The sequence below is a fragment of the Rhinoderma darwinii genome, chromosome 2, assembly GCF_050947455.1.
Source record: "Rhinoderma darwinii isolate aRhiDar2 chromosome 2, aRhiDar2.hap1, whole genome shotgun sequence".
Classification (NCBI taxonomy): domain Eukaryota; kingdom Metazoa; phylum Chordata; class Amphibia; order Anura; family Rhinodermatidae; genus Rhinoderma; species Rhinoderma darwinii.
The window spans coordinates 375,866,822-375,881,438 of NC_134688.1; the positions used below are offsets into that span (position 1 = coordinate 375,866,822).

Sequence of the window (14,617 nt, forward strand, 5' to 3'; positions counted from 1 at the left end):
ATTCTCAAAGGTTTTTGATGTTGTGACATAGCGACAAGCTTTACAATTCCCACAGCGGAAAGTACCAGTTGTCCTACGGTCTGGCCATATTCCTGGTGTACTTGGTGGTGTATAGTGACTGTGTACCAGATGATCTTTTAGATTTCTACCTCGTCCATAGGTAATATTGGGGTGGTCACTTACAACTTCAATTGTGGGATCCATTTTAAGTAGTGGCCAAAAATTATCGGGAAAAGTTATGCGCATCACCTAAGGATTCTCTTGGGATATACACGTTCCCTCCCTCAGTCTATCGGACTCCTGCTGGAAAGCTCTTGTGGCCGAACAGTTCATGCGCAGGTACTGTCCTTTGGGAATGCCACGTTTAAGCGTGGCGGAATGGTGACTGTTCAACTGCAGGAGACTATTGTCTGCTTTCTAAACACTGGTGATTAATCCCTGTATATTTCGGGAACATGCAGACAATCTTTGTGAGAGGTTTTTCTTCTTACTCATTTCTAGGAGGGACTAGCAGCTCAGGATTCCGTCATGTGTGGCCACGGCCTTCTCTAGGGTAGCCGGCCCTCATTGCAATCCGTTGTATTCACGTTGCTGGGATGCAGATACTTAGATCCTGACTACAGCTGTATTGATATCTCCGGTTGCTCAGAGAAGGAGGAGTGACTGTAATATGAGTGTCCACTTCACTTATTCCTGGTCAACGTGGGATTTAAATTAGTAGGTGAAAACCAGAGACCATCTGGCTGGGGCACTGTTAATGAGGTATATATCATAATGATGCTATAGTCGTCTTGTGATTCACAGTCGGGATGTGCCTGAATGATTTTGGATGTCCAAAGGTGTTAACTAATGGCAACCGTTACAATGCCCATAGAGATTATAAAAAAAAAAGTCAGGAATTAAAGTGCTTATTTTCAAGATTCATGCTCAATCCTTATTGGATATCACTTCCTTTCCCTGACCAATATTTCTATAAAAATTTGTCTCCGATATTGTGGCCTCTAGAACTCAACGTTGCTGATGCGTATACATGCGGGTGCGTCAATCAACCGAAAGCACTGTGCTTGTTGGCACTCAAGCAATGTCACTCAGTACTGAGCAAAACGGCTGCCAGGCCCAATAATAGGGTTGGGTTAGAGCTGTGATCTCCAACCTGTCGTTCTCCACTGTTACAAAACTACACCTCCCAGCATGCCCTGGCAGCTGCAGGCTGTCCTCACATGCTGGGGGGGTTTTAGTGTTCCACGAGCTGGAGAGCCACAGGTTGGAGACCATTAGGTTAGCGTAAGCTGGTGGGAGAGTAGTTAGAGAGCTACTTTTAGGTTTTATGGGTAACTATCGAATAAAAAGAACAAATCAGAATAAAGGGGGGGGGGAAAAAAGGAGTAAATAGCATTTTATTTTAGCTGATACATTTGTGTGCATACATATGTAGTTAAAAAAAAATTATGGGGCCTCACTAGTGCAGACGTAAAGCGGAGGTGCTTTCTGCACCAACCAATAAAATCACTGCTTTTATTTTTTGTGTCTGCCCAATGGGAAAAAAAGAAAACTGGAATCTGATTGGTTGCTATTAAAAAAAAAAAATAGTCTTGTAAAGATGCCTATGTTAACACGTGTATGTCAAAATCTGATACATCAGAGCTGGCGTTTATTTATTTTACTTATGACATGATAAAAAATACTAGGAGTTTAGAAAATGTTCATAGCATCTAACATTTAGCTTGTATGTAATTAACATGGGGAGCGATTGCTACTTAGAGTTAAAAAATATACGTTTTTATCTGTATTATTTGGCATAAGGATAGTTCTTATTTTGCCGCAGTGAAGCTTAGGCAACTGTGCTGGTGAATGTAGCCATAAAGAAAAGATATAAGAACTGGTACAAAACAATCATACACGCAAAGGCAGAAACAAAAGTACAAATCAGGTTTCTTAACATCCAATATTGATAGTACTTTGGATTGGGACTTTCACTAGAAGTTTTCAAATTCACAGTTGAAATCTGTCATTCTGCAAACAATATATTTCCACTGACGATCCCTAGAAAATGAAAACCGTATTTAGTATGACAAGTTATTTTCACCTTGTGTTCATATCACCATGTTTACTAATATATCCAGATATATATACACACACATAAGGGTAATTTATCAACCTATCGATGCCAGTCTTCAGGCCACTGTCAGGCATCCGTCACACATGGATTATTATGGTATCTGTTTAACAAACATTAAGAAAAAGCTATTGAAAAGCCCATATACGCTAAACGGATGCTTGTGGCGTATGCCATACAGTGGCATATGTCACCCATAGGCTCCCAAATAAAATAAAAATGTATACCGTGCCGTATACATCTCTTTATGTGGAATCATGTTGTATGGAATAGCGTAGACTACTGTGCTATTCCATCCTTCAAAAATAAAAGCTATGCCGACATATACCAGCCTCAAAGAAGGGCAGAAGGACCATTTTTGTCCTGCATCGGCTAATGGAGCCTTATGGACATGTTTAGCGTGTATGTCGGGAGCTATCCTTATGTACAGGCTAAAAGTAGGGCAAAAACGTGATGTGAATGGGGCCTTGTACTGAATATTTTCCCACACCGTCCACCTTCAATTTTCATGCCAAGGCAAAAAACATATTACTAGTGAGAACTTTAATGGCTATATATATATATATATATATATATAATGTATGTATGTGAAGTGCTGGGTATGATTTCTGTGCTTATATCAACAGTAAATAATTGCACAAACCTTTCCACTCCAGAGAAGGTTGTGGTTGCACCTCTTATGTAATAGCCATAGGAATATTGAACCATGTCCACTTCTTCCCCGTAATGTCCAGGATAGTCTTGGGTCAGCCTATTTTTGAGGACAAGTACACATAAAAAGATCATATTTCCACTAGGATGATTAGAATTGTGCACCATGATTTCCCATTATGCTCCTAAGATTGTCAGCCACTGATCCAAACAAAGGAGAGAAGGAATGTTTCACTTCTCCCCTGTTGTGGGATCCATTTTTTCTTCGGGGAATAATGGAAAACAGATGTTCTATGACTAACTGTAGCCTAAGAACAAAGGATATAGGAATGAACCTTAGCTAAATATGTATACTTTGGGGGTAATTTATCAACCTTACATACAGTCACCATTTGGGGTGCAAATTTCAACTTTTGGCCTTTTTTTGTCTGCACTTGACGCTTTTCTGGAAATCACAGGTTAACAAATTTATGATAATTTACACTAGAAAACTGGCGTAAGTTTTAGTGGAAATCAAGCTAGCGCCAATTTTACTCCCTGGGGCATAGCAAGGTAGAGGCCTGTGCTGGGTCCCTAACTTGCCCCCTGTATCAGACTAGACCTCACCACCCCATTGAATAATTTAATAAATAAAAAAAGTTATACTCCCCTCTGTGCTGCTCTTCTCTCCGTTGAAGTGCTGTGTTTCATATAAGGCCCTGGAGTCTGGACCTTGTACAAGCGGGGCTGGAGTGATGAGGGAGCCAGAGAAGAGGCGCACTGAGGTGAGTATTTTTTTTCCAATTGTAAGGAACTTGTTAGTGAAAAAGGCTACTTTGGGCCTAATAGGCTTCCGTACATGGAGACCTGCGGGCCATTGTTGAGCCCCCGGCTGCCATAGCAGCTCCTTACGTCTGTCTAACCAATTAGTTGCTGCGGTCGCTATTGTCCGTGGCATCTTAGGGGTTAAACAGCCAGGATCAGAGACAGCTCGGATCTCGGTTGTTGCAGCAGGGTGTCAGCTGTATGTTACAGTTGAGAACCATTGCTGATGGTACAGACTCCGCTCCTGAGCCCGCGCCATCACCCTGCCGACAGATCACGCTAACCTCTTGGTGTCAATGCGGATGTTGCCAAGGGGTTAAAGTGTTTACTTTAAAAACACGACTTACCAGCAACTGTAGGAGCATCTTCGACTATAACGGCAGCAGTAAAATTGCCATTCTCTATCCAAGACGGCATCAAAGTACTGACTCTGAAATCCGGCTACCAGCCCATTATTCGAACATGTCTGATACCTGCAAAGAAAACACAGCAAAGGTAAATATATACAGAGCTTGTTAGTTGTGCTTACCTATTGTATTTCATGAACCACAAACACAATAAAAAGGGTCGTCCCCTGATTAAATATTACATTTATCTGTTAGGCCACACAAAACAGAAATATTCTGCAATTGTATTTATTTAGCAAAAATGCTCCTGTGTTAAGGATGTCGGACTACGTGCAGTGAAGAGGGAAAGGGTAAGTATGAACTTTTTTTTCCGGCGCCGCTTCGCAGCGGGAATTCCGCCGGAAAAAAACGCATCACAATGTGGTGCGGAGTTCAGGGCGGATACGCTGCGCAGTGTATCCGCACTGAATACATTGTGTGTGTTCCTACCCTTATACTGCTTGCACACAGCACTGATCACTAGAGTGAAGGCTCTGCACTGCTAGTAAAGCTTACCCAGGTCCAGGGCTAGGTACTCCATCACAGCTCCTTTTTACTTGAATGGGGCTCTGAGTGGTAGCACTCTCTGCCCATCAGTAACTTAGGGTGTGTTCACATCAGCGTTAGGTTCCGTTGATGGGATCCGTCAGACCTTTCCATAGCTTCCGTTTGCATTACCATTGATTTCAATGATGATGCTTCCATTGCAAATGGACTCGACTGTGCTATTGATTCCTCCAAAAGAACGGAAACCGTTAGCAACGGAAGCTTTACCATTGAAGTCAATGGTAATGCTAACGGAAAGCTATTGTTTAAGTTTGCACTCCTGTTGATGAGTTCCACTGACGGAAAGGTCTGACGGAACGCATGAACGGAACCTAACGCTGATGTGAACACACCCATATACTGGTCGGAAGAAAAAAAAAAAGTCTGGCATAACCCTGTAAGTTTATCTCTTCTCCACTAGATGGCGATGATGGATTAAATATTAGCCTATTGTATGACGCAATTGATGATCTTCTATACAAAACAAAGGAATGACAAGCAAGTTGTAACAATGTTTTCCTGATTGCTTAATTAATAATTGCTCTTGTGCTCAGACAAATCACAGCTTGCAGGCAATTGTTTGTTCGTTGGATATAATTTTCTGGGCCTGCTGAATTAAATTCCAGCGCTGGAATAAGAACTCATTTCTGCATTTAGCACATAATAATCTTGCAGGAGATTTAATCTATATATTTGCTAGTTGAAATTAGGGGTTTATGCTTAAATTTGTGCTCCTGACGTGCCTCCTACAACCCCACCACCAAAAAACACATTCTTTATGGCTGACATCATTGTTCAATTTCCTATTATCCCTCCAAGTGAGGGACAAGCTCTCTTGGTACACAGGCAGGGGTTTCAGAATGCACCCCGTCCACCCTCAGTCGCTGACGTTCATCATGATAGCGGTCATACATTTAATTCCCCACCAATCGCTAGCATTTTAATTTATGTTTATAATTTGACATTTCTTCATTTTCACCTACTCCCATCCCCTACAGGCCTGGCGGCCATGCTACCATATTTCCTTAGTAGGAAACCGCATTGGAAACAGCGCCAAAAAGTGCCCAAAATCGCCTCCCATTGCTCGCGGAAAAAGGAAGCGACATGCCCTATCTTCGGGAATTTCCGTCTCTGACCTCCCATTGACATCAATGGGAGACAGAGAATGCGGTTTTCTCTGCGTTTTTCTGCCTGCGGCGCTCAATGGCCAAGGCTGAAATATGCGGCAAACAGCGTGCAGGCAGGTCAAAATTCCTGAAGGAATTTTGAGGCAGATTTTTCCACCTGCAAAAAAACTCACTATCAACAGGGCCTTATCTGTGTTTTTGAATCCATAAACTTTGTGCCTCTCCCTCAGTGGCATGCTAGACATCAGCCTATTTTGCCTACCCGTCGATCGGGCCCTGCTTCATTCCCACTATATCACTTGTTTATCAAATTTTAGTTTTGTTTTTTTAACAATCTGTGTAAAAAGAAAATGACCAACTATTTGCTAGTTCAATTAAATATCTCCAAATATTGACTTGTTAAAATTATTATGCTAGTATTGGCTGGAATTATCTCAGAAAAATGCAGAAACACATTACTGACTAACTAGTTCTAAATAATGGACTTTATTTCTCTGACTATAGAAATAAACTAACAATGGCAGCAGCAATATTTATGTACATCTTTGAAAATGTTTTTTGTCTTTTTTTTTAAAATAAAAATGTTTATCAGTGTGATTGGTGCAATTACATTTTATTAAAAAATATTTTTTGTTTTTGAGATACAGCTGATTTGTACAGAGTAGCTGTATCTAGCGCTGAATCCTGTATCCGCCTGGTCAGCGGGACTGCTGGGTTCAGTGTCAGTGGGTCCTGCGAGTTTCTGACACACAGGATCCACCTGTTATTCACCTGTTATCAATCACATCTAAGTTATGAACTTAGATGTGATCAATAACAGCTTGATCTATGCAGGACCCACTGTCACTGAACGTGTCAGTCCCACTGACCTGACGGATACAGGATTCAGCGCTAGATACAGCTACTCTGTATAGACAATACAAAGCAGCTGTATCTACTAATACAATTCTGGCTGCCTGGCTACCACTAGGGGAGCGTAACTTCATACTATGTTATTATATAGTTCAATGTATAACCAGTATGCAGTAAGCTCCTAAGCTCCCTCTAGTGGTGGCTAAAGGCATCAATTATATAATTTAGCTTAATGCCTATGCAGGGGAGTTGGAGTTCTGTATCAGAAAAAAACTGAGCCAAGATATATTAAGAAACACAGAATGTTGGGCCTAAAAAACCATGGTGTTAAAATGCTTAGCGATGATTTATATTGTTTCGTATGGTAACTATGACAACCCCCAGCAGGGGAAAACCTTGTGATCAGCTTATTGTCAAAGGACCTGCCTAACAATTAGGGATTGTCCAAAGTGGAGAACCCATTTAATAATAATCATCATCTATGGTATTTCCCACGCAATCGTCTTATTTTAGTGCCGCAGACATAACATTCTAGAGACATAGATTTATTCATGTATGTGTGTGCACAGTGAGAGAGTTCTGTGTGAACAACAGTTGCACATGGGTCAGTCGGTCCCAAGAGATAGTAAGAGGGTGATGGGGGAGTCTTCTATGTGATTCACTGCCAAGGGGGTTGGAGTGAAAGACTATGCGACTGACAATACTTCCTGTCCCATAAACTGGAGTAGAAACAACTGAGCTTAGATCTGAAATACTGCACACGTTTATGGGAATTATTAGAAACCATCAGTATCAAGTATATTCGGAACATCAAGTATATACGGTACATGTAGAACAGAATGGTTCAGAGTACTCCTGATTTCTGATAAGCGATTCCCATAGCATGCACATACTCATCATTATATTCTCTTTGCAAAGTAATCATAGGACATTTTGAAAAACATCCATCCATGGATTAGTATTATGACTTGTATGAACTGCAGAAATCATTGGAATTTATCTTAATGGAATCCATCATGATGATAAATGTAGAAAACACAGCCCATTGTTTTGGCAAGTATATAATAATTTATTTAGCCTAGTGATTGTGTCACCATTTGCTTCCTCTGAGTTGTATGAGGCTGTAATATGGCACTCATAGTAGCCTATGGGACCCTACTAAACCTCCGGATGCTTCTGATTTCATACAGGGTTTCTATGCGTTAGTGGATGGAATGAAATCCTCTGAATTGTGAAACCAATCACTTGAAATGTATGTACTTTGTAACTTTGGGCAGATTTACTAAGGCCCCATGCACACGACCGTAAAAACGCCTGTAATTACGGGCTCATAGACTTCTATGGGCCACGGGTACCTTCCCGTTTGCGTACGGTAAGGTACCCGGACCGTTGAAAAATATAGAACATGTCCTATTTGAGGCCGTAATTATGGCACGGGCAGGCCCATAGAAGTCTATGGGGCTCCTGTAATTACGGGTGGCTACGTGCGTGCACCCGTAATTACGGAAGCGTTGCTAGGCGACGTCAGGGGATTTACATTTTTTTAATAAAGAGAAGCATAGAAAATGGCGTCTGAGCGATCATGGGACCCTTTTATGGGGTTTGGACATGAATGTGACATCATTTCCAGCCCCCTTTTATTTACGAGTCCGTAAATACGGGTGGAATGTGGATGACAATGAACCAGTATTTACGGGCATGGGTCCGTAAATACGGGTTAAATACGGGTTAAAAACGTGTGACGCACATTGATTTCAGTGGTGACGGATCCGGTGCCAATGGGTTCCGTTTGTCTCAGTTGTGCAAGAGTTCCGTAATTTTGACAGAATGAAGATGGCAGTCGACTACGGTATTGGAACCCTTGCACAACTGAGACAAATGGAAACCATTGGCACCGGATCCGTCACCATTGAAATCAATGGTGATGCAAACGGTTACCATTTGCTTCAGTTAGGGTCCCGTTCTGACTGGAAGATCTGACGGAAAGTCAGAATGGGACCCTGACGCAGATGTGAACGAAGCCTTAGACAGCATAAATTAAACCAGGCAGTCAGAAAATAGTGGTGCATGCTGTATGATAAATTTGCCGCATCTTGCTAAACATGCTAGACACTTTTCTCTTTCTTATACCACCTACTTGGTTTAGCTTAAGTCAGTTTCCTGCACCAAAAGTTTGGCTAATTTTTGGCTCATTGTGTCGCATTTAAGCCACACCTCCTTTTCAAGCATGTTGAAAAAAGTGTCTAAAACCGTTAATAAATGTGGCGCACCGGATGTAAGCCAGAATTCTGTCTCAATTTGAATAGTAAATCTGCCTTTGTGTGTCTTACCCTAACAATGTCTCTCCTCCTGTTTATGCGCCTATATAATCACAGAGCTCGTCTGCTGAGTCCCGGACATTTTCTTCTAGTGGAATCATATTAAATGAATGAGTAGCTTTCCGTTCTTAAATTTGTTTTAGAATCTCTCTGCAAGCTCTGTGATCAAAGTAAGTCGGTAAGATTACATTGCTGACAGAGGGGCATTGTTTCTGAGTTATAAAGCATGTACAACTGCCAGATCTGTGGTGAAATTCCAATATCCTAAAGCAAACACTTCTAATACCATTGGAGATGAAATTGTAATGTTGATTACAGGTTTTGTTACAGATCGTCCTCCATATAAGCAGAACCACTACCGAGAGTGTACATTATAAGCCATTCATGCCATTTAATAGGGAAACACAATATGTATATATGAGAACGGTGAATGGTGTACATGTAAGGTTGCAGGACCCTGGTGGATGGCATGTAGGGTGCGGTGCAGGTTGTGTCGCAGTATAAATGTTATGAAGGGAGGAGGTAGTTGCGAACTTGACAAATTTTTATTCAGTCCGACGCCAATGATGTGCATGGCCACAAGTAGACTCACTTCTTCCCAAATTTAGAGACCGCTCAGGTAGGCTAAAATGGTTGGCTTGTCGTATTCTCGTCACGGACAGGTTTAGTGACTGGTCTGGTAATAAAACTTAGTAGGTCACAAAATGGCTGTTCACCACTTGCTCTCTGTGGTTCGTCCGCCTGACACGCACCCACCACTAATCACATGCACAGACCCCAGATGATGAGGAAACACAGGCCTCAACCCACTGCTCGCTCTTCAGGACCTCTGCCACTCAGGCCCAACGATAAGTGTTGTTGTCCTCCTCACAGTTTCCAACAGCTTTCTCCTCAGCAGCTCTCCACCTTCTCAGCAACAGTCTTCTCAGCATCTTTCTCCTCACACACTCTCCTATACAGCAGCAACAGCACCCAGGTCCCACCAGCTTCCTCCTGACACTGAACAGCTTTTGGTGGGCTCATTGCCGTATTATGCATTAATCCGCCCCCAGCATAATGAAGCATGTTCATGCGTCTGCCATCACCTTGTTACAGAGATACTACGCAGCCCTAAAATGGCTTCTGGGCCGTGGATTCCGGCGCCCAACAATTTGTACATGCAGCAAGCCAAGCACCTTTGCCTTTCCTGATAACAGTCAAACAACGCATCACAATGTAATGTGTACATGATGTCCTCGGTGGCCGAATCAACCTTTGTAGCAGAGCTTCTCCTGTATTGTCATCCGGTGGTTGGGCTACCACTATAGAAACGCTACCTAGTGGGGAAAATAAGCAGCAGATAACAATAACACCAACAACAGATACTAAAAGTTACAGCGCAAATTTCAGAGAATAACTGTAAGAAATTTCTTACATTTTCAAGAAATGTCAAAAGTTGTAAAGTGGCTTTGAGAGGCCCATACTTTATAAACCCCCATAAATCACCCCATTTAAAAAAACTGCACCCCTCAAAGTATTCAAAACAGCATTAGAATTTCTTAATCTAGTAGACGTTTCATCGGAATTAAGGCAAAGTGGAGGCGAAATGTACACTTTTTTTTTTTTTGCAAAAATTCCATATTAATAAAAAAAATTCTGTAACACAGAAGTTTTTACCAAAGAAACACAAATCAATATTTATTGCCCAGATTCTGCACTTTTTAGAAATATCCCACATGTGATCCTACCGTGCTAATGGACTGAAACACCGGCCTCAGAAGCAAAGGAGCACCAAGGGGATTTTGGGGCCTCCTTTTTATTAGGTCTTGTGGTAACAAAACAACAACAAAAAAAACAGAAATACCCCATTATGGAAACTACACCCCACAAGGAATTTATCTAGGGGGGTAGTGAGCATTTTGATCCCACGTGTGTTTCATAGAGTTTATTAGAATTGGGCTGTGAAAATGAAAACACATGATTTTTTTACACAAAGACTAAAGGAGAAAAATCACCCCTACATTTGTAAAACAATTTCTCCAGAGTACAGAAATACTCCACATGTGGTCATAAACAGCTGTTTGGATACACGGCAGGACTCAGAATGGAAAGAGCGCGATTTGACTTTTGGACCTCACATTTAGCAGGAATGGTTTGTGGAGGCCATGTCACATTTGAAAAGCCCCTGAGGGGCCAAAACAGTGGAAACCCCCCACAAGTGACCCCATTTGGGAAACTACAAACCTCAATTAAATTATCTAGGGGTATAGTGAGCATTTTGACCCCACAGGTTTTTTGCAGAAATTATTGGAATTAGGCCCAGAAAATAAAAATCTTAATTTTTTTCCCAAAAAAGTTAGGTTTAACTAATTTTGTTTTAATTTCCACAAGAACTAAAGGAGAAAAATCACCCCAACATTTGTAAAGCAATTTCTCCTGAGTACGGCAAAACCCCATATTTGGTCATAAACTGCTGTATGGAGGCACGGTAGGGCTCTGAAGGGAAGGAGTGCCATTTGGCTTGTGGAATGGTTTCTGGCCGTCACATTTGCTGAGCCTCTGTAGTACTAGTACAGTGGAAATACCCCAAAATTGACTTCATTTGGGAAAATACACCCCTTGAGGAATCATCTAGGGGTATAGTATCACTACACCCCTTGATAAATACCTTTAGGGGTGTCGTTTCTAAAATGGGTCACTTTTTTTGGTACATCAGGGGTTTTGCAAATGCGACATGATGTCCGCAAACCATTCCAGCAAAATCAACGCTCCAAAAGTCAAATACGACTCATTCCCTTCTGAACCCTCCCATATGTCCAAACAGCTGTTTATAAATAAATAAAATTTTTCATTTTCACAAGGAATAGAGAAGAAAAAGCACCCCAACATTTGTAAGGCAATGTCTCTCAGATGTTTGGACATATGGGAGGGTTCAGAAGGGAATAAGTCGTATTTGACTTTCGGAGCGTTGATTTTGCTGGAATGGTTTGTGGAAACTATGTCGCATATGCAAAACCCCTGATGTACCAAAAAAAGTGATCCCATTTTAGAAACTACACCCCTAAATGTATTTATCAAGGGATGTAGTGAGAATTTAGAACCCACAGGTGTTTTTCATAAATTAATTTGCAAAAGTGAAAATTGCAACTTTTCCACTGATATGCCATTTCACCGCACAATATGTTGTGCCCAGCTTGTACCACTGAAGAATCTTAGAACATAAATTCTTAAGTGAGTTCTCCCGGGTATGGCAATATGTATGGCCTTACATGTGGACGTAAACTGCTGTTTGGGCACACTGTACATCAGGGCATAATAGGAGGGTATGATAATGGGGTAAATAATAAAACTATCCATAGATGTATGGTACGCTGTGAGGCAATCTGCTATGCACAGGCCAGTGTCGCACTGATAAACGGTGTCCTCTCTTATCCCCTTTTTGTAACACTGCACCTTTTGGGGACTTTTCCTCTGTAGTTTGGGAAATTTTGCTGGGAAAGTGTTGCCCTTGTTTAATACGGGTGCCCTCGCTTCCAGCAGATGTGCTATGTCATTTCCCATCTTGGTTGCAAAATACTAAGGCCTTCATAACCACTTCCGAAAATGAAGGAATGTTCCCCTCCGGCCTGCACATCGGGATGTTTTTTCATCACTGTATTACTAGTGCCATAACTTTTTTTATTTTTCAATTGATGGAGCTGTGTGAGGGCTTGTTTTTTGCGAGACAAGCTGTAGATTTTATTGGTACCATTTTGGGACACACAATTTTTTGATAACTTTTTATTTCATTTTTTGGTATTGTTTTTATTTGGGGTTTTTTTGGCATTCATTGTGCGCCATAAATTACATGTTAGCTTTATTCTGCGGGTCGATACGATTATAGAGATACCAAAGTTATATTGTTTTTTTTTTAATGGATTGCAGCTTTTGCACAATAAAATAAATTTAAAAAAAAAAATAATTTGTTTTCTGTGTCGCCATATTCTAAGACCCAAAACTTTTTTATTTTTGCGTGGACTTAGCTGTGTCAGGGATTTTTTTTGCGTGACAGGCTGTCGTCTCTATCAGTATTATTTCATGGTAAATGTGACTTTTTGTTCACTTTTTATTCCATTTTTCGGGAGGAGTTGTGGTTCACCATGTGGTTCACCATGCGGGATAAATGACATCATAGTTTTATAGTTTGGGTCGTTACGGACGCAGCGATACCAATTATGTATAGTTTGTTTTTTTCCAATAATAAAATACGGGCATAAAAGGCAATTTTGGGTTTTTTAACTTGAAACTTGTAATTTTTTTATTTCTATTAACTTTTTTTTTACTTTGTTTTTTGTCCCACTAGGGGACTTGAAGGCCTGCACCTCTGATCACTATTCTAATACACTGCACGACCTAGGCTTCCGAACAAGGCAGACATGGAGGCAATTGTTAGGCCGAAAAATCGGAAGCAGAACGCCTCCAAACAACTGCCCATTGATTTCAATGGGAAAAAGTTGTTCTGTTCCGACGGGCTGTTTTTTTTACGCGGCCATTTTGAAAAACGGGCGCGTTAAAAAACACCCGCGAAAAAGAAGTGCATGTCACTTCTTGAGCCATTTTTTGAACTGTTCTTCATTGACTCTATAGAAAAACAGCGCCAAAAAACGGCCGTAAAAAACACTAGTTGCTTAAAAAAACGGCTGAAAATCAGGAGCGGTTTTCCCTTGAAAACAGCTCCGTATTTTCAGCCGTATTTAGTTAACCGTGTGAACATACCCTAATACTACTACTACTGCTGCTAATACTACTGCTACTACTACTACTACTCCTCCTCCTCCTCATCGCAGAGCAGCTTTTAGTTCTTGTCTGTAATATTAGTTTACTAACCCTTTTGCTGTCAGACAACATTCACACTTTTTACATACAAAAATAAAACCTAAAATTATAAAATCATCATATTTTACCCCCATATATTTTCTAAGTATAGGCACCTGCCACATTGTGAAAATGCCAACCGGCACTTTACACTCATGGGCGCCTTCATGCAATTTTGCATCAAAGCGTAATGTTCTGTAAAAAAAAAATGCATAAAAATCTGTTTGTGGAAAAATGTCTGACCAAAGCAAAGCCAGCAAAAGCCATTTGTAAACCTGAACATCTAAGTATGTGTGGTATAGATGTAGAATGTAAACATCTCTCTTTGTGCTTGTCAGTGTCACCACTATTCTGTGCATTCATAATGACAGCACCTTATTTATGCATGACAGATTTAGATCTAGAATATACATTCCCACAGTTTCTAGAAAGTATATACCTTATTAAAAAGAAACTCCACCATTGGATCTACACAAGTCCGATCGTATTTGAATATTCTTTTACTATATATATATATATATATATATATATATATATATATATATATATATATATATGTGTGTGTGTGTGTATATAAACTTTGTAAAGACATGAAGGTACTTGTTGCACTCTGTATTATAACCCTCAAGCTGCATTGATTGGGGATCTTGTTGACAGACACATCCCTAATAGCTTGGCTAAGCCCCCGTAATGCATCAGGAAAGTATGTATCAGTTTACTGTATAGAAGGGTTCCTCAATAAGGAGCCATACCATTATATGTTGCAGTAACATATGGTCCTAAGAAGTTCAAGAAATGTTTTTCCCTCTGGTCGCAAGAACAAATGCTTTTTTCACCCAGTGGTAAGTAGTATTTCTCGTAGGGCTGCACTGGGTGGACTTTCTGCTCACACTTGATTGTCAACCAGAAAGATTGCCTGCAAGAGAGGTGTGTGGGGAAAAACCTTAAATGGGGTTTCAGCCATTAAAAATTGATGGCCTATCC

At 40.8% G+C, this 14,617-nt stretch overlaps 1 protein-coding gene across 1 annotated transcript in view; it reads right to left on the reverse strand.

Moving 5' to 3' along the window:
- Window positions 1-1,383: 1,383 nt before the first annotated feature.
- Window positions 1,384-14,617, reverse strand: part of DPT (dermatopontin) — a 39,933-nt gene continuing 26,699 nt past the window's right edge. Inside the window, exons 2-4 of the mRNA XM_075850747.1 lie at window positions 3,919-4,044; window positions 2,760-2,867; window positions 1,384-2,043 (exon numbers count right to left, since the gene is read on the reverse strand). Coding sequence (XP_075706862.1) covers window positions 1,977-2,043; window positions 2,760-2,867; window positions 3,919-4,044 — 301 coding nt within the window. The 3' untranslated portion in view covers window positions 1,384-1,976. The remainder of the gene's footprint in view (window positions 2,044-2,759; window positions 2,868-3,918; window positions 4,045-14,617) is intronic.